Source organism: Phocoena sinus, chromosome 17 (assembly GCF_008692025.1).
Source record: "Phocoena sinus isolate mPhoSin1 chromosome 17, mPhoSin1.pri, whole genome shotgun sequence".
NCBI lineage: Eukaryota > Metazoa > Chordata > Mammalia > Artiodactyla > Phocoenidae > Phocoena > Phocoena sinus.
In genome coordinates this window covers 46,669,511-46,695,437 of record NC_045779.1, presented here as the reverse complement: position 1 = coordinate 46,695,437, position 25,927 = coordinate 46,669,511, and the positions used below count along the sequence as shown (strand labels likewise).

The following is a 25,927-nucleotide window of genomic DNA, read 5'->3' as shown; positions in this document are numbered from 1 at the left end:
CTAGAGAAAACATACAGCATTATTCTGCGGCCTGGGGGTTGTTCACATACGTGCTGTTACCCTGTAAGTATAGTTTTGCCACTTGCTTTTTTGTGCTGAGCAATATTTTGGAAGGCTTCCATGTCAGTGCCTTTAGATTTCATGCTAATTCTTTAGATGTTCTTACCTCTTGCATGTGTGAAGTCAGCCCCTTCCGTCACGCTCTATGCTTGCTGAATGGAAGGGACATCATCTTATACTGTCTTTGGTCTCTTCAGGGTATCCAGACTGCCCTGCCTCCAAAGTCCCCAAGGCACCCTGTCCCTGAGACAGGCTAAGACCTGGGACCCTTTGCTGAAGTGCTTGCACTTGGAGAAACGTCTCTCTGAGCCACGGAATACAAAGAAACTAGAAGGCAGGGGTCCCCAACAATTTTGGCACCAGGGACCAGTTTTGTGGAAGGCAATTTTTCCACGGGGGCAGTGGTGGGGGATGGTTCAGGTGGTAATGAGAGCGATGGGGAGCCCCGGATGAAGCTTCGCTCACTCACCGCTAACCTCCTGCTGTGCGGCCCGGTTCCTAACAGGCTGCAGACCGGTACCGGTCCATGGCCCGGGGGCTGGGGAGCCCTGCTCTAAGGGACTGAAAATAATTGCATGCCTGCACAGTTGGGGCAAATTATGAACAGTAAGGTAAAAAACGACCAAAACCCAGCTTCCACTCATGAGGTGCCAGGAGCAAAAGCAGGGGCTGCGCACGATTCCTGCACACGGCACCACCCGGGGGCGGGCAGACCACCTAAGCCGTCCCTCTGGCCTGACCCACCAGTCCTCCCCCACCCTCCCCCCATTTAAGGGACCAGCCCACCCTTGGGGGGCAAGCAAGGGCACCTGTTACTGGTTTTCCCTCGCTCATACTGCAGCGTGAGTCCCAGTAAAGCCTCGCCTGAATTTCTCGTCTGGCCTCTTAGCAATTTCTATTGATTAAGGACTCTGAGAACTCTGGTCGGTAACAGCCCAGTTTTGGATGTGCTGCATGCCCCTCTCTTGGTTTTTGCTTTCATAAAGAAAACCTTTGGATCTCTCAGTGTCTGCAGGGCCAGCCTGGAAAGCCCTACCTGGAGTCTCAGAACAGTGACAAAGAGGCAGTGATGACTCAGTTGAGGAAACACAGTCCTCCTGTTTTGTTTTACTGTACTTTTTATTTGCACACAGCCTGCCAACTAGGTCAGCTCTAGAAACACAGTGTGTTATTCTTTTTCACTTGGACTCTGAACTAACAGAGGTGGCAGCTAAGAGGCTGAAAATGCCAGCAAGGGGTTTTGCCAGTGGTCAGCTTGGTTTACAGGCTCCGGAGGTTCCTGTTTTATGAAAGTTTTCATGGGGGCACTGGACTGGCCATTCAGAAGGACTGAAACCACTAGGGAGCTTGTACTTTGCTGGTGACTTTTCCCAGATAAAGTCTGGAGTCTATATATTCAGTTTCATATATTTCCTGACTGTGAAACTAATTAGCTCCTAGAATAGGCCCCCAAGGAAATAAACTCACAACTAGACAGTTTTGCTTTGGTTCACACTCTGGAAGATAAAATGGAGAAGATATTAAGATATTTTATTTCCTTTTGAGTTTAGGAAAAAGTTTTTCTTAATCTCTATTGATTTCATACCTCCTTTCTCAACATATCCTAAATGTAATAGTATGCAATAGTGTATTTATAAACATAGGTATTAAACGTAGGGTTTAATAAACACTTTGCACTTAGGTATGTTAAAACCCAGTATAGGAACTTCCCTGGTGGTGCAGTGGTTAAGAATCCACCTGCCAACACAGGGGACATGGGTTCAATCCCTGATCCGGGAGGATCCCACATGCCGTGGAGCAACTAAGCCTGTATGCCACAACTACTGAGCCGGCACTCTAGAGCCCGTGAGCCACAACTACTGAGCCTGCGCTCTAGAGCCCGTGAGCCACAACTACTGAGCCTGCGCTCTAGAGCCCACGAGCCATAACTACTGAAGCCTGCACGCCTACAACCCGTGCTCCACAACAAGAGAAGCCACCACAATGAGAAGCACGCGCACCGCAACAGAGTAGCCCCACTCTCCACTAGAGAAAGCCCGCGCACAGCAACAAAGACCCAATGCAGCCAAAAATAAATAAAATTAATTAATTAATTAATTTTTAAAAACCCCAATATAAGTGAAACCAAATAAGTAGGAATTATTTAAAATAGGACCACTGTAAATGAAAATGAACTATGGCATGAATTTGGAAGATAGTTTATCTGCAAAAATTTCTCCAAGATGTTTCTATGAAAACTTAAGTAGCTTAACCCACTCTCACCCCCTCCTTTTGTGGTGGAGAATTAGAAAACCTACTTAGACCATTTTCCTGGTTTTCCCTTTTTTTCTTCTTGGGATGGAAAATAAAAACCTCCAATTTGCCTGCTAAAATGTATTCAACTAGCAATCATTTTTTCATTTGTTTTCATTTCTAACTAGTGTTTACAACTTCCAGTTCCACCTTCTTTTTCTTTTATCACCCTTCTTTCATACTGCTTCCTTTGGTTTCCACTCCTCCCGTTATGTTCACAACAAACTTTACTATGCCACTTCCATTACTGTTTAGCTCTGCGTCCCAGTGTCTTTTGATACTTTTGGATTAGCCTTTTAATCCTTTCTTCTCTTTTCTCTTTGTTGATTCATTGCTATTGTGAGTTAATGAAAGTGTGATTCTTCTGCACATGATAAATCCCAGTGGCCACTGTAAAAAGCTTTGGCATCTGGAATTTTAAGTCTTTGACCTGCGGTGTGAGCAGTGAGGTATTAAAGATTATGCTTTCCATGCAGCAAAGTAACAGCAGGGCTCCTGTGGTTATTAAAAAATTATATCTTTCATTTCCTGAGAGTACCAGTGTTTAATTGTCTTGGCAGCGTTAAAACTTTCCAGCAGTATTAACTGGAAACTCTCACCAGTGGTATAGTTCCGAGAAGTAAGGAAACACTAAAACTGTGATTTTGATGATGGGTGGCAATTACAAGCTGTTTTCCATCCAGTTTTTCAAGGAGAGTGTAGGGCAAGCTTCCTTCTGTACCACCAATAGCCCAGCAGTGATGGATCCCAATGAGGTACCGAGTTTTTTTGAAAGATGGCATTCCATAAAGTTCTGTTGAGGATTTGTGGCTGTCATAAAAAGCAGTGAAATGCTGCTTTATCACATCTTTACTGCTGTTGAGTTCAGCTGCACATTGCTCATGCCAAACTTGTCATTGTAAATGTAAACATATTACGTAATTTAGGTTAAAACGTTCTTGGTTAAAAAATGCTATGTAAATTCTTATAAAAATTAATATCACCAGCTCTGAAATAGCAGGCTCTTTTTGCATCAAAGACTCTCGTTCCACGAAAAAGAGAAACTGCCCTTTTCTTTTGAATTAGATGATGGTTTTGAAGTTTGTAATTAAAAATGAATACTTAAAAAAATTCAAGCTTACTGATTACAAATATTATGCCGTGGTTGAGACATCATTTGGAATATAGGTGGATATAGATGAAAATTTTTATCCTAAACAAGTCACTAACAAATCAAATCCAGCAGTATATTAAATGATAAACCATGATCAATTACAGTTATTCAAGGCATGAAAGGATGACATTATACATACTAGGAAAAGTACTATGTCACATTTGTAGATTGAAATATTGCTGTCCAGTTGCTCATTAAGCCTGTTTCTTCGCCCTCCCAGGCACACACCTAGACCACATTTCTTAGCCTCCCTTGCACTTAGGTATGGATCCTTGCCTGAGTTCTGTCAAATGGAATGTTAGCTGAAAATGATGTGAGCCAGTTCCGCTCCACCCATATTTTTGTGTGTGCAGTGGGTTACTCTTTGCCTCTCTGCCTCCACCTGCTGGCTGGGTGCAGAGAATCTGAAGCCCTAACGGATGGCAGCGTCACAAGATGGAAGAGATGGGTCCTTGAATAATCACTTGGAAGACTACCTCAAGGACATTTGCATCTGTCGTGTGAGTGGTAACAGTTTCTTAAGCTACTAAAATTTTGAGGTTTGCTAGAGCAGTTAGCCCCCTTGACTAACACTGATAACAAAAAGGCATTTGATAAAATCCAACACCTACTGCTAATTTAAAAAAATTGTCAAATGGAACAGGATTCTTTATTAACTTGTTAAAAATATCTACCTTATATCAAATGCAAACATCGTTCTTAATGATGGAGTACTATAGGCATTTTCATTAAAATAAACAAGAATGCCTGCTGCTACCACTATTAATGATTACTGGCTTCAACAGGTGAGAAATGAAATTATCATTATTTGAGATGAAAAGATCATCCACCTAGAAAATCCAGGAAAAATCAACTACAAAATTATTAGGGACTAAGGGACTTTAATAAAGTCATCTTACAAAATAAAAATTAAACATTCATATATTTTCTATGACCTTTAAAAAGTAAATTATATATCTTCCAATATATATAAAAGAGTCATAAAAACAGGAAGATACTACTTAAAAAGAGATAAAATGCTCTGTGAAATTAAAAAATGATAGCCAAAATAAAAATTCAATAGAAATTTAGAAAAGTTTGAGATATTTTCTTAGAAAGAGAACAAAAATTCAGAGATGAACAAAAGGAGAGGGAAGATAAGAAAACTGGAGCATCCATCCAGCTGGTGAAAAGGAATTCCAGAGACAAAGAGCAAGCAGAAGGAGGAACTTATCACGTATGTAATTCAAGAATATTCCACTGAATTGAATGACAAAACTAAAGCCCATGCTTTACTCAGATTTTGTTAGTTTTTATCTAATGTACTTTTTCTTTTCTAGGATATGTTACATTTACATCATGTCTCCTTAGGCTCTTCTTGGCTGTCACCGTTTCTCAGACTGTTGATCTTGATAGTTTTGCGGAGTACTGGTTTTGAGGAGTATTTTGTAAAATGTCCATCTGCCTAGATTTGTGTGACTGGACAAGTCATGACTAGAATGAAGTTATAGATTTTGGGGAGGAAGATCACAGAGGTCAAGTGCCATTTTCAGCACACAGTGTGAAGGGTACATACTCTCAACATGACTTACTACTGTTGATATCGACCTTCACCTGGTGGAGGTAGTGTTTGTCAAGTTTCTCTACTGTAACAAATACTCATCCCCCACCCTGTTCCCATACTGTACTCTTTGGGAGGAAGTCACTATCTGCTGTCCAGACTGAAGGAGTGGAGGGCCTTATACTGCACCTCAACGGTGGCACATCTTTATAAATCAGTTGGATAAACACCTAGGAGTGTGATTGCCTGATCATATGGTAAGACCTTATTTAGTTGTGTGAGAAAACGCCCAACGGTTTTTAAAGTGACTATACCATTTTGCATTTCCATCAGCAACGAATGAGCTTTCCTGTTGCTCTGTAACCTCAGCAGAAATTGACGTTGTCAGTTTCTTGGATTTTAACCATTCTAACAGGTGTGTAGCGGTATCTCATTATTGTTTTCTTTGCTATCTTTTTAAGTTATATGAGTTTAATGAACCTGTGCCTACTAATTTAGGAGTATCTCTGGATCTTTTTCTCTTGTCTGATGCTTGCGCCAATTCTTGTTCATGTATTATCTTTTTGCATACCTGATTATGTTTGATTATATGATGGACGTTACATTTGAAAAATTATTCACAGTGTATGTAAAATGACATTTTCTTCCTCCAGAGAAGATTTTCATTTGTTTCTGCCTGGTGCCTGAGGGTACTAGTCATCCAGAACTACAGTATTCTAATTCCAGGGTTAGAGATTTTTCTAGTCCACCCAGATAACAAAGCAGGGTTGCTTTCCCTATAGTTCATCTTACTCCTAGATGTATCCTTTGGAGGTCAAAATTCTGACTCCCTTCTCCTTGTCCTCCAGACTTTGAGGCTGTTAATAGCACTGTTAATGTCTCAGCCAGCTTTTCCAAATCATCAAATGCTCCCTAGGCAAAAGAAGCGCCAAATGTTGGGCTTGGCAGTATGAATTTCTCTTCTCCCAGATCTTAACCTGGCAATTTCACATGATCTTATTAGGTTTTTCTAATGTTTTCAGGATGATCTTGTTTTATTTCCCACTGTCAGGAGTGAAAGCAGGGTCCTGGGTTCCCTTTGCTTTACCCCATATCCCAGGTCTAAAACTGGCTTAAAAAGGTTATGACAAATATAGCTCTGTAATTATATTTTGGGAAGAAACTGTGACAAAGAGAAAATAACACAAGTTCTGACTGTCTTCTCCTTCTCTAGTTAAAAAGAAGCTACTGGTAGGGCTTCCCTGGTGGCACAGTGGTTGAGAGTCTGCCTGCCGGTGCAGGGGACACGGGTTCGTGCCCCGGTCCGGGAAGATCCCACATGCCGCGGAGCGGCTGGGCCCGTGAGCCATGGCCGCTGAGCCTGTGCGTCCAGAGCCTGTGCTCTGCAACAGGAGAGGCCACAACGGTGAGAGGTCCGCATGCCGCAAAAAAAAAAAAAAAAAAGAAGCAGCTACTGGCTTATTAGTCATGGAGCCACTGATCTGAAAAATTATACCACTTCCTGGGCCAGAACCACTGTGCATAACCACAGAATACTGTACAATCTCATATACAGAGAAAATTTTATTACTGAAAAGGTCAAAGTTTTTGTATACAAAGTTTAAAAATGTGGAAAAGTTAATATTTACAACCTTTTTCATACAGTACCTGATAATTTTCTTTTTAAGCTTTAACAGAATGTTAAATAGAGAAAAAAAAACAAAAGTATAAGGAAACCTTGTTCAAGGAATAACAGTCATTGGAAACAAAATTAAGAAAGTTCTTTAATATTTCAAAGTATGTTATATGAAATACATTTTATTCTGTTTATCAGGACTACATTTTTTTTCATTTGTTTGGCACTAACACTTCTAGCACATTTCTGAATGTTCAGCAAAATCCTATTTAGCTGCAGAGATGAATTCTACATGATGTCTGAGAAAGATACTGCACAAATGCAAAGGGTCTGTAGTATTCTAAATGTTAAAAAACAAAAGTTAAAACAAAAGTATAAGCAACTGTAAATGGTCATACAAACATAATCTTGGGTGGTCATGATATATTAAAAAAAGGAAATCAATTGCACTTGGCTTAATTTATAAAGGAGTAACATTTCATCTACTAATCCTTCAGGACATTTTATTTTAAAAAGTCAGAAGGATCAGCCAGCAGCATAATATTATCAACAGTGGACACTCAGTAAGCACCTTATTTCATCTGCATAATAGATCTGTGAAATTCCTAAACCAACTAGACTTTATAAAATTCACACACTGAAGATGATAAGGTAGAGTAAATGGATTTTTTTAGTTGAATTCCCATTATAACATCTTTTGGTGTATCAACTATTTTTTATATTATAAAAGAACACTATTTTTCAATTTTCTTAGAAATTCAGTGTAAAAGCTACCAAAGCAGTGCTAAAATAAGGTACTGGAATAATGTAATAAAAATATTTGAAAAGACTTTCCAGGATTTCTAAAAAAAGCTCAAAACATATAAACTTGTTTTCAAATATATAAAAAAAAGATACAAAGGTAAGTTTTAAATACTTCAGCAAAGAAAAATCTTGATTTTATACCATAAAAGTGAAATAGCATAGTACAACTTAAAATACTTTTAACAAGAGTAGAATCTTCATAAATAGAAAAGGAAGGTTCCTCTAATACTCCCTCCTCCCACACCACTTAAAAAATATCATTAACCTGCACATTTCCCTTTTGGGGGTATACTGTTGTCAATTAACCTCTATGTGAAATGAATCACATTCTCAGAATCTATTGTTTCCAGTGTAACAGGAGGCAATGTAGCTTTAAGTGCAGAAGAAGAATATAACAGTGATTCTTATGAGACAGTGTACTGTTACCTCCAGTGTAACAGGAATTCACTTCTTAGTAACGCGATGATCTGGTTTTCAAGTATCTGAGTGACCACCAGTGCCCTGCTCTTTTCCAACTCCTGACGCTGAGTGAACAAGCAGTGATGTGGAGCCTTTGAGGCTGCTTGGCTCTGAAGACCTGGGAACATGCAAGCTGTTGCTCTGCACTGGGCCAGTTTCAGTGACATCACTCTTTGGAGTCACCCTAGGTAAAAGAACAAAAGCTGATGTACATACACACCAAAGCACAAATGTGATGCCAGTTGTCCTCATAATTGCTGTTTCTTTTTCCATGAGTTTTACTCCCAAGCAGTATCCACTTTTATCAGAAATAATTAACTCTTTATGTATACTCTTAACTCCTCAAAGTACAAATAATTTATTTTCAAATACAATTTTTTGCTAACTTCAGAAACTTCAACAAGCACCACCCATGTATGGGCTGAGCATGGTGTCTCATGGGGAATAAGACAGCTTGATTCCTGCCTTCAGTTTAGCAAATTTTTTATTGATTTCCTACCATGGATTGGACACCGTGTAAGAGGTTGGGAGCACAAAGATGAGTCCGACCTCAGCTCTGCCTTCGAGGAGTTTACAAATCTAGTGAAAGATAAAGGCATGTATCTAATCATACATAATCCAGTATGCAAAAGCTGTTGGAGGTACATTTGGCCTATTTGGGAGGAGATGATGTAAGACAACCTTGGCTAATTTGATATTTACCTGTGTTTGGATCACCTATGACCATTCGGAAAAATTAAAGATAATGTCAATATCCTTTCATGTTCAGAAAATAAAAACATTTTATAATCATCTTCATATAAAATGACAAATACCTTTTATTTATTTTTTTCTGCATCTATTGAGGTGATCATATGGTATTTATTCTTCAGTTTGTTAATATGGTGTATCACATTGATTGATTTGCGTATGTTGAAGAATCCTTGCATCCCTCGGATAAACCCTGCTTGATCATGGTATATGATCCTTTTAATGTGCTGCTGGATTCTGTTTGCTAGTATTTTGTTGAGGATTTTTGCATCTATATTCATCAGTGATATTGGTCTGTAATTTTCTTTTTTTGTAGTATCTTTGTCTGGTTTTCATATCAGGGTGATGGTGGCCTCATAGAATGAGTTTGGGAGCGTTCCTTCCTCTGCAATTGTTTGGAAGAGTTTGAGAAGGATGGGTGTTAGCTCTTCTCTAAATGTTTGAAAGAATTCACCTGTGAAGCCAGCTGGTCCTGGACTTTTGTTTGTTGGAAGATTTTTAATCACAGTTTCAATTTCATTCTTTGTGATTAGTCTGTTCATATTTTCTTTTTCTTCCTGGTTCAGTCTTGGAAAGTTATACCTTTCTAAGAATTCGTCCATTTCTTCCAGGTTGTCCATTTTATTGGCACAGAGTTGCTTGTAGTAGTCTCTTAGGATACTTTGTATTTCTGCGGTGTCTGTTGTAACTTCTCCATTTTCATTTCTAATTTTATTGATTTGAGTCCTCTCCCCCTTTTTCTTGATGAGTCTGGCTAATGGTTTATCAACTTTGTTTATCTTCTCAAGGACCAACTTTTAGTTTTATTGATCTTTGCTATTGTTTCCTTTGTTTCTATTTCATTTATTTCTGCTTTGATCTTTATGATTTCTTTCCTTCTGCTAACTTTGGATTTTGTTTGTTCTTCTTTCTCTAGTGCCTTCAGGGGTAAGGTTAGATTGTTTATTTGAGATGTTTCTTGTTTCTTGAGGTAGGCTTGTATAGCTATAAACTTCCCTCTTAGAACTGCTTTTGCTGCATCCCATAGGTTTTGGATCGTTGTGTTTTCACTGTCATTTGTCTCTAGGTATTTTTTTATTTCCTCTTTGATTTCTTCAGTGATCTCTTGGTTATTTAGTAACGTATTGTTTAGCCTCCATGTGTTTGTGTTTTTTACTTTTTTTCCCTGTAATTCATTTCTAATCTCATAGCGTTGTGGTCACAAAAGATGCTTGATATGATTTCAATTTTCTTAAATTTACTGAGGCTTGATGTGTGACCCAAGAGGTGATCTATCCTGGAAAATGTTCTGTGCGCACTTGAGAAGAAAGTGTAATCTGCTGTTTTTGGATGGAATGTCCTATAAATATCAATTATATCTATCTGGTCTATTATGTCATTTAAAGCTTTTGTTTCCTTATTTATTTTCATTTTGGATGATCTGTCCATTGGTGTAAGTGAGGTGTTAATGTCCCCCAGTATTATTGTGTTACTGTCAATTTCCTCTTTTATAGCTGTTAGCAGTTGCCTTATGTATTGAGGTGCTCCTATGTTGGAGGCATATATATTTATAATTGTTACATCTTCTTCTTGGATTGATCCCTTGATCATTATGTAGTGTCCTTCCTTGTCTCTTGTAACATTCTTTATTTTAAAGTCTATTTTATCTGATATGAGTATCGCCACTCCAGGTTTCTTTTGATTTCCATTTGCATGGAATATCTTTTTCCATCCCCTCACTTTCAGTCTGTTATGTGTCCCTAGGTCTGAAGTGGGTCTCTTGTAGACAGCATATAGATGGGTCTTGGTTTTGTATCCATTCAGCAAGCCTGTGTCTTTTGGTTGGAGTATTTAATCCATTCACATTTAAGGTGATTATCGATGTGTATGTCCCTATAACCATTTTCTTAATTGTTTTGGGCTTGTTTTTGTAGGTCCTTTTCTTCTCTTGTGTTTCCCACTTAGAGAAGTTCCTTTAGCATTTGTTGTAGAGCTGGTTTGGTGGTGCTGAATTCTCTTAGCTTTTGCTTGTCTGTAAAGCTTTTGATTTCTCCATCGAATCTGAATGAGATCCTTGCCAGGTAGAGTAATCTTGGTTGTAGGTTCTTCCCTTTCATCACTTTAAGTATATCATGCCACTCCCTTCTGGCTTGTAGAGTTTCTGCTGAGAAATCAGCTGTTAACCTTATGGGAGTTCCCTTGTATGTTATTTGTCATTTTTCCCTTGCTGCTTTCAAGAATTTTTCTTTGTCTTTAATTTTTGCCAATTTGATTACTATGTGTCTCGGTGTGTTTCTCCTTGGATTTATCCTTATGGGACTCACTGCGCTTCCTGGACTTGGGTGGCTATTTCCTTTCCCATGTTAGGGAAGTTTTCAACTATCATCTCTTCAAATATTTTCTCTGGTCATTTCTCTCTCTCTTCTACTTCTGGGACCCCTATAATGCGAATGTTGTTGCATTTAATGTTGTCCCAGAGGTCTCTTAGGCTGTCTTCATTTCTTTTCATTCTTTTTTCTTTGTTCTGTTCCACAGCAGTGAATTCCACCATTCTGTCTTCTAGGTCACTTATCTGCTCTTCTGCCTCAGTTATTCTGCTATTGATTCCTTCTAGTGTAGTTTTCATTTCAGTTATTGTATTGTTCATCTCTGTTTGTTTGTTCTTTAATTCTTCTAGGTCTTTGTTAAACATTTCTTGCATCTTCTCGATCTTTGCCTCCATTCTTTTTCTGAGGTCTTGGATCATCTTCATTATCATTATTCTGAATTCTCTTTCTGGAAGGTTGCCTATCTCCACTTCATTTAATTGTTTTTCTGGGGTTTTATCCTGTTCCTTCATCTGGTACATAGCCCTCTGCCTTTTCATCTTGTCTATCTTTCTGTGAATGTGGGTTTTGTTCCACAGGCTGCAGGACTGTAGTTCCTCTTGCTTCTCTTTATTTTATATATATATATATTTTTTAATGTATTTATCATTTATTTTTGGCTGCGTTGGGTCTTCATTGCTACGCGCAGGCTTTTAGTTGTGGCGAGTGGGGGCTACTCTTCGTTGTGGTGTGCAGGCTTCTCATTGCAGTGGCTTCTCTTGTCGCAAAGCATGGGCTCTAGGTACGCGAGCTCAGTAGTTGTGGCTCGCGGGCTCTAGAGCACTGGCTCAGTAGTTGTGGTGCACTGGCTTAGTTGCTCTGCGGCATGTGGGATCTTCCCAGACCAGGGCTCGAACCCGTGTCCCCTGTGTTGGCAGGCAGATTCTTTACCACTGCACCACTAGGGAAGTCTGACAAATACCTTTTAGACAGTACTATAATGTAGTACTAATCGAAACTTAATGGCCTGTATTTTATATGAATCTTAAACATTTCCCTAAATATACAAGCAGCTGTTAACAATTACCACAGAAATGAACATTACTTTTCTATTTGAACAATAAACATCAAAGGGTCTTCTCAATGCTAAGAATTAAACTACGAAATAGCATTATAGGCAAAACCCAAACTTCCTTGGATTAAGTGTATAGACATGTCATCTCAAGAATGCTTTCTTTCCAGATATGTCATGCTTTAATGAAAAATGTGCAATGCAGTATTCAAAAGAGTCATGGTTTAAGATAGCAAAGTCCAAGCTCACCTTCCTTCACTCCGTGCACTTTCAGACACACTGCTCTTATCATTCACATTGGCTGCCTGGCCTTTCCCGTCAGTCTGTTCCCCGCAGAGTTTGGAGCTGGATGCTGCTGGGGAGGCAGGTTCCTCACAGTCCTGTTCTTGTAATTTGGAGGTGCTCGCTCCATCTGCTCTCACCTCTCTCACTGATGTTTCTGGTGAGGTTTGTATTTCTGTCAAAGTTTCTTGTCCTAAGTAATCATGGTTAGTGATTGCTACTGCAGAAGTGCCATGATTTGCTGTAGCTCCTGTGCTGGTTCCCATGGATTTGGAAATGACCTTCAGCTTATGTGAACTTGGTTTGTAGTGCTTCTTTTTGTGTTTAACTTTAGAATTGTGCTTTAAGAAAAACTCACACGACTCCTGTAGTACTCTTCGACTTTCACTGATTGGACTGTAAGAAAATCCAAGGAGAGAGTTTACTTGATAAATGTTAAGTGTTATAACAGAAATCATAAAGCATATCACATATCTTGTGTCAAAAGTCCTAATTCATTAAAGTTACAATCTATATGATTTACATTATTTATAAAATCTGGGATTATAAATACTATGAGATATAAGTAGACTGCCATGAAATGAAATCTTTTTGTGCATACACTGTTAGTTGCTTTTGTCAGCATAAAGAGTAGAAAAAAATTAAATAGACAAAATCAGAAGATGAGGGCAAGAAAACTCAAACCAGCAAAATGTAGGGGATTATCTGTATGTGTATCATATATAAATATATCAAATATGAAAGTAAACCAGAGAGAAAGAACACAGAATATAATTAATGGTCTTTGTTTAAATGCAATTGTTTTCTTTCTAACATTCAAGTTATAGCAAGTTATTCTGAAGTTAATGTGGGTATATAAATACAGGATAGAGATATAATAATAGTTCAGTTAAATGCAATTCTTCAGACTTCAAAAACTTATTTGTGAAAAGGTTCTGAAATTTTTACCACAAAAAGAGTTCATTAATCAAACCAATTGGGAACAGTTTAAAAAATTCTATACTACATTGTTGATTGTACACAATGTACAACATATATAAATAACAAAATGAACTATTTACTCATAAATGTAAATCTACTATATTGTTACAGAATATTCCATAAGCTCAAATTTTTACCATCTTAAGCAAGGCAAATAAGTGACATGTTAAGTCAGTATTATGTGTAGTAAAATTTAAAGGTAATGATTGTACATCACATTTGAATCGTACTCTATAGACTGCCTTACATATATTTGACCCATTTCATCTTTCATCATTGATAAAAAAGGATAAAATTATTTAAAATTCTGAACCCAAAACAATGAACTTAATGATAGCAGTAATAATACTAGATATATTAGAAGCCATGGAAAGAAAATGCACTTTTTACAAACTTTTCATTCATATTTCAATAGAATAGTACATGTCAAAGACTATCGTAACAAATGCTAAAAATAAAGCATATCTCTCCATGAAAAAGATTTCAACTTGAAACAACAGTTGACATAATGAAACTCCAGTACAATGATTTGGTATTTGATCTATTTATTTTAAAACAATGTCAGATAATTCAATAGATTCTTACTCTTTCTTGCGATTTCGTTTAAAAAACCCAGCCCATTCTGTGCATGTCTTTTTGCTTCCAACCCAGAAGACAGCAGAGATGCCAACAATTAATGTCATCAGATATTTTATCATAAATAAAGCCAACTCTGGTCGAGTTTCTGTTTTGGCCTACAAAAAAGTAATGAATAAGAATTTTAGTGATACATTTAAAGTGGAGAAAAGTCTATACAGTCAATGCAAAACTTGAACAAAAAGTATAAATCATTTTGTCTTATTATGAAATGTTTGATATAACATAATATGAAAAGTGCTTTAATTGTAATATAGAAGTTCTGAACAAAGACCTTTTATCAAAATATATAGCTAGAAAGGGAAAAATACTTATTAAATATATTTAGGAAGGACGTCTTACATCTTGGCTTGATATCTGGCATTTTTTTCCCCTATAAGTACAGCAGCTTCTTATAATTGCCAAAATATCTGCCTCTCAATATTTATCTTTTCCTTCACTATAATCTATAAAAAAATACATTTAAACTCATTATAACAACATACTTTATGCATTGTTGATGTTTTATTACAAAAACTTAGAGCAAAATAAGTATCAGTAAAATGTAAAAATGTGAAAATTTTGTAAAAATTAAATCATACATTTCTTTCAAGCATAAACTTTCAAATATTATTTTTTAAATGTTACAAGTATCAAAATACTATATATTATGCATTATATCTTGCTTTTTGCACTTAGTAATATTTCTTGGAGACCATTCTAGAGCACTTCATTCTTTTTAAAGGCTGTTCCATTGTGTGGATGAACTATAATTTATTCAGCTATCCCTACTAATAGATACTCAGGTTACTTCCAACCTATTGCCATTGCAAATAATGTTGCAGTGACTATCTTTGTATGTATATAATTTCTCACATTTGTGAACAGAGCTGTTGATAAATTCCCAGAAGGACAGGATCAAAGAGTATGAGCATTTTAAATGCCAGATATTATCAAAATGCTTTCCATAGAAGGTTGAACTAATTGAACAGCAAAGTCTAGAATGTGTATTTTGCCAGTTTCATCAATACAGTGGTTATAAAACCTGTCATAAGCAGACATATAATTTTATTATAACTTTAATTTGCATCTGTCTTATAACATTTTTCATATGTTTAAGAACAGCTTTTTTATTTTCCTTTTTTGTGACCCCTCTATACATTCTTTTCTCATTTTTATATCAGGTTGTTGGTTTTTTTCTTATTGATCTATAGGAACTCTTTTTAAATAAGGAAATTAGCCCTTCAATTGTGATGTGATGAGTGAATAAATCCCAGTTGGTCTCCTGACTTTGATTATGGTGGGGTTTTTTGCCATGCAGAATCTGAAAAAAGTTTTTTCCTTAGTCAAATTTAGCAATCTTTTCTTTTATAGCTCCTGCATTTTATATCATAAAGTCCTTCCCCACTATAAGATTAGAATTTTCTCACTTTATCTTCTAATATCGTTTCTTTCTTTACATGAAACGTAATCTTAAAAAATCATGTATCTTGGGCTTCCCTGGTGGCGCAGTGGTTGAGAATCGGCCTGCCAGTGCAGGGGACACGGGTTTGAGCCCTGGTCTGGGAAGATCCCACATGCCGCGAAGCAACTAGGTCCGTGAGCCACAACTACTGAGCCTGCACATCTAGAGCCTGTGCTCCGCAACAAGAGAGGCCGCGATAGTGAGAGGCCCGCGCACCGCGATGAAGAGTGGCCCCCGCTTGCCACAACTAGAGAAAGCCCTCGCACAGAAACGAAGACCCAACACAGCCAAAAATTAAAAATTTTTTTAAATAATAAAAAATCATGTATCTTAAACTTTTTAGTAGTAAAAAGTTGCCTTCCCCCCCTAGTTTGCCAAAAATACTGAGGAATCTAGGAGACATTTAATACAGCAGTATCACTTTAAGCGAGCTCGCTTATTAATCATATAGTGAAAACAGACAATGGATAACACACTATGGACAGGATGTAAGGCAAGTAAAACCATTATCCCCACATATCAGTATGTAAAATAGATTTCACTGTGTTACAGTGCAGTAATTTTCTAGAATATAAATTATGTAAAATAATTCAGCCCACACATTGTTTGATCTGATACACTGTGATGACATGACAGCACTCACACTCAATATAATTAGTTAATACCATATATAAATATTCAAGAAAATATATAAAATCTATTAAAAACAAAGTTTCTATTTAAAAAAACTCAACTAAAATGCTTTAAGAGATTTTCTATTTTCAGATATTTATTTTTTTTTTTTTTTTTTTTTTTTTTTATTCGTTACGCGGGCCTCTCACTGTTGTGGCCTCTCCCGTTGCGGAGGACAGGCTCCGGACGCGCAGGCTCAGCGGCCATGGCTCACGGGCCCAGCCGCTCCGCGGCATGTGGGATCCTCCCAGACCGGGGCACGAACCCGCGTCCCCTGCATCGGCAGGCGGACTCTCAACCACTGCGCCACCAGGGAAGCCCTATTTATTTTTTTAATCTTAAAATCACCACTTTAATCCAACCAGAAGCATCAGAAACATATGAAACGTATTTTGTTTTAATTGCGTGTTTTGTCATAAGAAATGACAGGGTGGTTTCGGCATAAGTTCTGTTTTTATAAGCATATACAAGCAAAGTATAAGATGATATATACCATTTTATTATAAACTCAAATAAGGGTTTCCCCAACTAACTGAAGAATTAAAAACAACTACTTCTCTCTCTCTCTCTTTTTTTTGGCTGCTCTGTTCGGCTTGCAGAATCTTAGTTCCCCAATCTGGGATTGAACCCTGGTCCCCTGCAGTGGAAGCGCCCAAGTCCTAACAACTGTACTGCCAGGGAAATCCTGCAAGTTACTTCTCTTTTTCTCCCTATGACAAGACCTGTTCCTCTGATTCTGTTCTGCAGTACTATTCATTTGCCTTTGCAATCCAATTTAATTTTTAAAAGAATAGCTAAAGGAGGCACTTTACTATTGTAACTGAAGCTAAAACTTCAGGAAAGAACTTTTGGGACACTTACCCTAGTTTCAACTGAGGCGTAGGGAACAACTCCCTCTGTCTATTGGATTTTCTCACCTGAAATCTAATTTTATGGTCATGACTAATTCAAAGATATTTCCAGGGAACATTTGCCATGTTAAAATTAAATAGTGAAATAACACAGATGATAGGTTTTACCTGGTAAGGACATGGGATGTGGTATTGGCGACAATGGTCAGAGACCCAAGTTATCTCCCAGGTTATCCTGTTCACTTGCTCATAGACGTAACATCCAAGAAGTGTCACTAATGGCACAAGATACAGGCCACTGAAGACTCCAATTCGAATCATAAATTTCTTTAGTTTCTCTTGGTTCCGGCCATCATGTTGTATAACTTGTCGAACATGGTTTAAGGAAATAATGCCAGCTAAAAGAAGAGAGAGCCCAACAAACACACAAAGGCACAGTGGCAAGAGTACAAAGTAGCGAGAGGCATCCAGGTCATAAAGGCCAACAAAGCAAACTCCACTAATATTGTCTCCTTCAACTTTGTTCATAGCAAGAAGCATAACGGTCAGAAAACCTGGTATTCCCCATGCAACAGCATGAAACCACACTGCTTTCTGTTCAATGGCTTCACAACTCCATTTTCTCCCAGCAGCTAAGAACCAAGTAATGGTAAGAATCACCCACCACACGGTGCCAGCCATTGTGAAAAAATACAAAAACATAAACAAAACGGTGCAAGCCTTATTTTGAGAGCCTAGAACAACTGTGTCACCAAGTTCTAGTTTCTCATCTGCCTTATTGCAGGCTGTGCTATTGCCTAGCAAGAATCCAATGAAGTACATAAGAGATACAATGCTGTAACAGACAGAGTAATATATAATTGGTCTCTCAGGGTATCTGAACCTTCTAACATCAATTAAAAAAGTAAGGAATGTAAACAGAGTTGCACAAAGACAAAATATTGAAACTATTCCAATAAAACTTTTTGCAAACTCTAGCTCATCACTTTTAAAATACATGTTGGGGCATGGAGGTGCACATTGGTCAATTCCCAGAAACTTATAGCCTTGTCCCCCAGAAGTCTTAAGATGCCTTGGACACCAAAATCCAATGTCTCTTTGGACTTGTTCTGTTTTCTTGTGAGGACTGAGAAACTCTGTGTGTTGATCAAAAGTTACAGGAACAGACTCGTCACAGTATTGTAATCTGTAAAGATTTTAAAAAATAATACATGAAGTTGACATTTTTGAGTCACTATTTTAATACTCTGCTTTCCAACTATAAGATATTTCCTTATGCATTCGTAACTGATGGGAAGACATATGAGCTTAAACAGATTACAGCTTTAGAGCTGGGGAGAAAGTTTTGAAGTTGACTAAAAACTTGTAGGTGCTAATGAGGCCCCAACACACTAACAAATATATTAAGTATCAGGCAGTGAACATGAAAATTCCCTTACTCAGAAAACAGTCAATTAATAATTGTTAAATAAAAAAATAATAATAGGGCTTCCCTGGTGGCGCAGTGGTTGAGAGTCCGCCTGCCGATGCAGGGGACACGGGTTCGTGCCCTGGTACGGGAAGATCCCACATGCCGCGGAGTGGCTGGGCCCGTGAGCCATGGCCGCTGAGCCTGCGCGTCTGGAGCCTGTGCTCCGCAACGGGCGAAGCCACAGCGGTGAGAGGCCTGTGTACCGCAAAAAAAAAAAAAAAAAAAAAAAAAAAAAAAAAAAAAAAATAAAATAAAAAATTGTTAAAAAAAAAAAAAATAATAATTGTTAAATAATTTCTGGTTTCAAGACTAAGTACTTAAGAAAGAATGTATCTTGATTGGTATTCTTTAGACAAAAAAATGCTGGCTTGTCTGTTTAAGCATTTGAAATATGTCTTGGGGAAATTAGTTTTTATTTTCTAGCGTCCATGAGCAAAGTAGATCAGCCACATAGTAAGGTGATGACAACTAAAATGACTGAAATGAGATCATTTCCCGGATGGAGAGGACAGAGTTCAAGTGATATCTAAGTTCATAAAGAAGGGCAAGAAGAGGAAGGCCGAGGACCAGCTTAACTCACATCACCATTTTGTTGCAGTGTGGCTGTTTGTCTCCCTTGTTTATGGGCAGACCGGAGAGATAGAAAGGGATATTGCTGTTTTGTGCAGAACTTTATCACTGAGTTGTCTCCACACACCAGAATTATTTTGGAGGATCTACATAGTTTAGAAATTAGTGGAGGTTTTTAAGGAGAAAGCATTTGAAATATGCTTTAGATAAGAATAGAAAATAATAAAACATATGCCCATAAAAACAACACAGATGGGGCTTCCCTGGTGGTGCAGTGGTTGAGAGTCTGCCTGCCAATGCAGGGGACACAGGTTCGAGCCTTGGTCTGGGAAGATCCCACATGCCGCAGAGCAACTAGGCCCGTGAGCCACAACTACTGAGCCTGCACGTCTGGAGCTTGTGCTCCGCAACAGGAGAGGCCGCGACAGTGAGAGGCCTGCGCACCGCGATGAAGAGTGGCCCCCGCTCGCCACAACTAGAGAAAGCCCACGCACAGAAACAAAGACCCAACACAGCCAAAAATAAATAAATAAATAAAATTTAAAAAAAAAAAAAAAAAAAACAACACAGATGTATCTACAAGCTTTTTCAAAAGGTGGTATGTCAGTTTTGTTTTATATCTTTTTAAATAAAGCAATATAACATTACACATACAGTCTGGACTCCTTTCTGGTCCTATTCTCTTTTCTCTCTCTTCCAAAATATTCATTACTACAAGTTCAGTTTTTATTTCTCCTCATGCATTTTTAAATATTTTACTATGTTATTTTCCAACTACAATGTTATATAGTATTATTTTACACGTTTTGAACTTTATATAAATGACATTGTGCTATATACATCATACTTTTTTTTTTTTACTTACGCTATAATTTTTAGATTTATCCATATTGACAGATGTGGGTCAACTGCATTCATCTTAAAACTGTATAGTAGTATTCTAGTGTGTAAGTACATCACAATTTACTTATCATTCTTACAGTGGACTTTCAGACTTTTTCTCATTTAAAAAAATTACGAATAATGTTACAATAAGTATTCTTGCATACGATTCCTTGTTTGTGAAAAAGTTTCTATAGAAGGGTATCTCCTAAGATGTATGGCATGAGCATCTTCACCTTTACTATGTACTAAGTTGTTCTGGAAAGTGATCAGGTATCTACCAGAAATGTATGAGTTCCACAAGGGTCTGTAGTTTCTTCAGTCTACAGATAAAGAACAAAAAGGGAGGCACCTTCCTTCCCAGATCTATTATATGAGGTGTCTTTATGTTAGTAGAATATTTCAAATTACAAGCTCCCAACATCTAGAGAATAGGAGATAAAAGTAATCAATCAAGACAGATGCAAAAAGGTCCATGAATTGATAATAAGGCCCATTTCTCCCCAGTTTAGGGCAAAGGCACCATCACACATTCTCACAGAACTATGCACCCTCACTTGTTGTATTAACACAGTTGTAATTTTGCATTTATTTTTATGATTATTGGATTACTCTCTGTTCCTCCCACCCCACTGTGAGTTCCCTGAAAACAAGAACCAAGTCTGGTTTTGCTCACCACTGTTTACAGTGCTGATATATAGTAAGTGCCTAACATATATTAAGTGTGCAGTAAACAGCTGCTGACTTAAATAATGAAAGCCTGTCACTAATATTTTGGAAAATTAATACCAATATTGAAATATCATCAGTAGCTTTCAGCTGAAAACATAATTTACCTGTCACATTCAAGTTCCTCAGGCCATCGGATCCCAAAAGTGTCCATTAATTTTTTGCAGTCAGAATACACTTTCTCACAAAATTTACGACAGGGTGGAACCACATCAATTTGCTCTGTGCAGGTTGGTACAAAAGCTTTGCAAAGGAAAGTTTCAACATTTGGTGAACATTCCAGATTTGCAAGAGGAAGAAAAAGCTATTAAGAAAAACAGTAAGATAAGGTTAGAAAACATTTTAATATAACAAATGAATTTTTTGGTATATACTTTTTCACTTAGTCTCCAAAAGAATCTTTAAATCCCACTCTCAATATAATCAAATTTGAGGAGATAATTTTGTTTAGTTAGACATAAGAACCCTTAATACACAGTGAAATATTATTTTATTCAACTATGCATTTTTCAAGAAGACGTGCTAAATCAAAACAAATCAAAAGTATGAGTTGACTGCTAGATGAAATAGATCATACAAATATTTAATATGTAAATATATGCTGAAATACCTTAACACTTTACTGTGCATTCTAGAGAATAAAGGAATGTTTGGGGTGGAGGGAACAGCATGAAAAAGGCATGAGGATCACATGAACATGGAGTATTCAGGGCAAGAAGTCCAATATGACTACAAGATAAGGTCAAAGAGGTGAAGTCAAGGGCAGAGTAGAGAGAGATGAGACTGGAGAGGTTCTCTGGACCTGATCATAGAGAGCACAGATGACATGCTAAATTGCTTGGATTTAAAAATAACGAGTGGGGGGCTTCCCTGGTGGTGCAGTGGTTGAGAGTCTGCCTGCCGATGCAGGGGACGCGGGTTCGTGCCCCGGTCCAGGAAGATCCCACGTGCCGCGGAGCGGCTGGGCCCGTGAGCCATGGCCGCTGAGCCTGCGCGTCCGGAGCCTGTGCTCTGCAACGGGAGAGGCCACAACAGTGAGAGGCCCGCGTACCGCAAAAAACAAAACAAAACAAAAAAAATGAGTGGGATACTATGGGAGAGTTGTAAGCAGGAGGTGTCTCTACAGTCTGACAGCTAAGTTTGAATGCTAGCTCCACATTTACTAGTTTTATAACTTTGGCAAGTTACTTAAATTCTCTGTGCCTTAGTTTCTTCATCTGTAAACTGGCAATAATAACAGTACCTGTCTCATAAGATCATTGTGAATACTAAGTTAATAAATGTAAAGCATTTATAACAGTGTCTGGCATACAGGTAAGTACTCAATAAATATTAGTTATTGTGATTACCGTTTAGACAGTGTGGATAGGTTCTGGAAAAACATGGTGGATTGAGCACATATGTTTATCTCCTTTCCCTCCGCCTTGCTTCCTTAGTAATATGACAATAAAGAAAAAAAAAGGTACTAATCTATTAGTAAGTGAACAAGAGAAACTACATTAGCATATCTGAGTTTTCCAAAAAACAAAAATGAAACAAAACAACAAAAAAGAAAGCCCTAAACTTTGAGCGACAGAAAGCTATTAGAGGAGTGATAAGTCACTTAATGGGACAAAGCTGGAGTGGAGGGATTCACATGAGAATGAGCTGATTTGCCCTAAAGAATCTGAGAGTCTCAGTTCTTTGAAGCACCAAGTAGCATAAAAGGCTAAAATTGGAGGAATGTTTACAAAATTACTTCCTCACTATGTCACCCCCCCATCCCCACCCAGGCAGCCAGATGACCACCGCATTCTACCAGAGCTGTTTCCAGAAGAGATGGCACTAGAGACGTTCTGCACTTGGGTATCAGGCACAGAGCAGGGCAGAAGTACAATCCACAGTGACGAAAGGGGGACTGAGTAAGAGTCTACCTACGGAAACAGGAAGCCCTCATCTTTTCCTGCTCTATTCCCAAAAGGTTGGCAAACAGGCATATACCTACCATCCCCAATCTTTGAAAAAACCCAACAGTCTTGGAGAAAAGACCTCTCTCTACACATTGACAATGAAAAAGCTAGTCAACCTCAAGCTCACTTTACCACGAAGCCCACCGGTGACCAGTCCCATTCATGCACACAGAGCTTTTCAGGGCCCCACAAACATGAATGGGCAGCCAAGGATCATCAGGCATTTGAAGAAAGCATCATGAAAGACAGAGACCAAAACAAGCAAGCAGATAAAAGGAAATTTGGAGGAAATAGAGACTATGCAGGGAACAGAAGAAAACAAATCACAAAACAAACAAAACCCTGAATAGCTTAAGTGAGGAGCTATCGCTTCCATTACAAAAGAATAAGATGCTATGGAAAATTTAAAAATAGTAAGAGCTGAAATTAAAAACTCTATAGAAGGATTAGAACATAAAGCTGAAGGAAGAGATGGACAATAGGAGGATCACTCCAAGTGCCCAACTCCTGACTAAAGGACTTCCAGAAAGAAACAAGGAAAATGCGAGTCGGGGTGATAATCAAAGAAGAAATTAAGAACATTTCTCAGAACAGAAGGATACCAGTTTCCACACTTAAAAGGTTGGCAGCACACTGCAATCCTGCTACTAAAACATTTCTGGGCTCAAATGTCAGTCAATGAACTCTCTTTTACAGAGATCTCTCTCACATTCTCTTCTTTTTTCAAACCTCCAGTTCCACACCCCATCCTCTCAGTTGATGATTCTGTTCCTAGTTCACTGAGAAATCAGAAATAACCAGAAGACAACTTCCTTATTCTCTCACAAAAGGCACCAAACCTAACTGCAGCTTATCCACATTCTCTGCCTTCACTATTTAAACGGACGAACAACTTGAACTCCTAACCAACCAAGTCTTCCATTTGTACACTGGATCTCTTCCCACTTGTCTAGTCAAGGACTTTGCTCTGGTAACTGTCCTGTCTCCTATTCTTGCAGTAATTTCCCCCTCTGTGTTACAGTGATTCCCCCATCATACAAACTTACTCTATTATCTCTCACCATAAAAAAAAAAAAAATCTTTCCTTGGGCTTCCCTGGTGGCACAGTGGTTAAGAATCCGCCTGCCAAGGCAGGGGACACAGGTTCGATCCCTGGTCCGGGAAGATCCCACATGCCACGGAGCAGCTAAGCCTGTGCACCACAACTACTGAGCCTGTGCTCTAGAGCCTGTGAGCCGCAACTATTGAGACTGCGTGCCACAACTACCGAAGCCCGTGAGCCTAGAACCCATGCTCCACAACAAGAGAAGCCACCGCAATGAGAAGCCCTCACATCGCAATGAACAGTAGCCCCCACTCGCTGCAACTAGAGAAAGCCCGCGTGCAGCAACAAAGACCCAATGCAGCCAAAAATTTAAAAAAAAAAAAACTTTCCTTGACTCTACATTCCCACCCCCACCCAGCTATTACTTCATTTTTCTCTTCCTCTTTATAGAAGAAACCCTGAAAACAGTTGTCTTTACCCACTTTCTCCAATTCTGCTCTTCCATTTCCTTTTAAGCCCACTCTCCAGTCAGGTTTTGTCCCCATACTTCAATTAAACAGCTTGTCAGAGTTACCAATAAACTTCAGATTGTCAAATCCAATGGTCAATTGAGTCCTCATCCTACTCAACTCTTCAACATTTGACACAGTGGGATCCTGTCTTCCTCCTGAGACGCTTTTTTCAATTGGCTTCTAGAATATGAATTTTCCTGAATTTCTACGGATCTCACTGTCTGTTCCTTTTCTGATTTCTTCCATTTCTCAAGTCTCAGTATTGAAGAGCTCCAGGGCTCAATCCTCAGACCTCTACCCTATGTATACCCACTCCTCAGGAGAAACTAATCCAGAATCATGGTATTAAATACCAACTATACATGAAGGATTCACAAATTTATTTCTGGCCTCCATCTCTCCTGTGAACCCTAGACTTGAATGACCATCTGGCTTCTGGACAACTCCACTTGGCTGTCAACACATTATCTCAAACCCACCATGTCCAAAACACAACTCAAACCCACTACATCCTATCCCCCAAACACTCCCTTAGTCTCCCCATCTCAGTAATGGTGGTACCACCATTCACCAAGTTACTCAGGCCAAGAATCTAAATATTCATCCTCTACTCCTCTCTTTCTCTCACCCCATATCCAGTCCATCAGCAAATCCTATTGGCTCTCCTTCCAAAATATATTTCAAATTTGACCACTTCTCACTGTTATTAAGTTACTACATCTCAGCCAGTATATATTTCACCTTAGACTACTGAAATAGCCTGCTAACAGGACTCACTACTTAACCACTCTTGCTAATCTTACAATTTCTGTACCAATCCATACTCCTACTGATGTGATTCTTTAAAATGCAAGTTTGTCCTTGTTCAAAAGACCCCAATAGAAAAAAATTCAAAGTCCTTTAAGGCCCTAAATTTCCTGGCCCTTAGCTATGTCTCCAGTTTCATTTCGTAACTCCTTTTCTTACTCCATTGCCACCAAACTGGCCTTTTGCCTCTCAACATTCCATGTATATGTCTGCTTCAGCATTTGCATTTGCTGTTCCCTTCATCTAGAACACTCTTCCACCAGGTAGTCACATGGCTTGTGTATCTGCTCAACTGGGTCTCTGTTCAACGGTTACCTCAGAGAGGCATTCCCTGCCCACCCTACATAAAAAATTATACTGTCATTCTCAGTTCCATTATTATGTTTTGTATTTCTTTATAGTCCTTATCAGTATGTGACATTTCATTATGTTACTAGTTTATTTCTTAATTTCTAACTTCACCACTAGAATGTAAATTCCAGGAGCAGAAGGGATTTTATCTATTTTTTTTTTTACTGCTGTATCCACAGTGCCTAGAACTGTGTGTGTGTAGAGTGATTTCTCTATAAATATTTACTGAATAAACAATAACTATCTACATCAATGAATGAACAATGACAAGGCATGTCCAAAAATTTCAGAGCATCAAGATAAAGAAAAGATCATAAATATTTCCAGATAGAAAAAAACAGGTCACATGCAAAGGAATTAAATTCTGACTATCTGGTAATATCAGATGCTAGAAGGCAATGCAGAAATAATTTCTAAAATTCTGAAGGAATATTACCTTCAACCTAGAATGCTATACCCAACCAAACATTTAGGTGACAGTAAAATAATGACCTTTTTGGCCCTGTAAGGAAGCAAAATTTTTAACTTTCAAATATGCTTTTTTAGGAAGCAACTAGAGGATGTAGTATTCCTAAAACCAACTGAAGGAGTACATGAATAAACTAGGAAGGAAAATGACATGGGACTCGGGAATTAGTTGATCCAACACTAAGCATGGCAAGAGGAAGCCACAGCACGACAGCTACGCATTTAGACCAGAAAGAAGTCAGAGCAT

General features: G+C 38.2%; 1 protein-coding gene across 6 annotated transcripts in view; it reads right to left on the bottom strand.

Moving 5' to 3' along the window:
* Positions 1–6,788: 6,788 nt before the first annotated feature.
* Positions 6,789–25,927, bottom strand: part of FZD6 (frizzled class receptor 6) — a 38,983-nt gene continuing 19,844 nt past the window's right edge. For 4 of the 6 annotated variants that reach the window (XM_032610415.1, XM_032610412.1, XM_032610413.1 and 1 more), the window contains 5 exons: positions 20,656–20,852; positions 17,065–18,082; positions 13,879–14,027; positions 12,280–12,708; positions 6,789–8,107 (listed from right to left, as the gene is read on the bottom strand). In XM_032610415.1, coding sequence (XP_032466306.1) covers positions 7,939–8,107; positions 12,280–12,708; positions 13,879–14,027; positions 17,065–18,082; positions 20,656–20,702 — 1,812 coding nt within the window. In that variant the 5' untranslated portion in view covers positions 20,703–20,852 and the 3' untranslated portion in view covers positions 6,789–7,938. Of the gene's footprint in view, positions 8,108–12,279; positions 12,709–13,878; positions 14,028–17,064; positions 18,083–20,655; positions 21,560–25,927 lie in introns of all 6 variants that reach the window. The other 2 variants (XM_032610416.1, XM_032610414.1) reach the window with 2 other exon arrangements.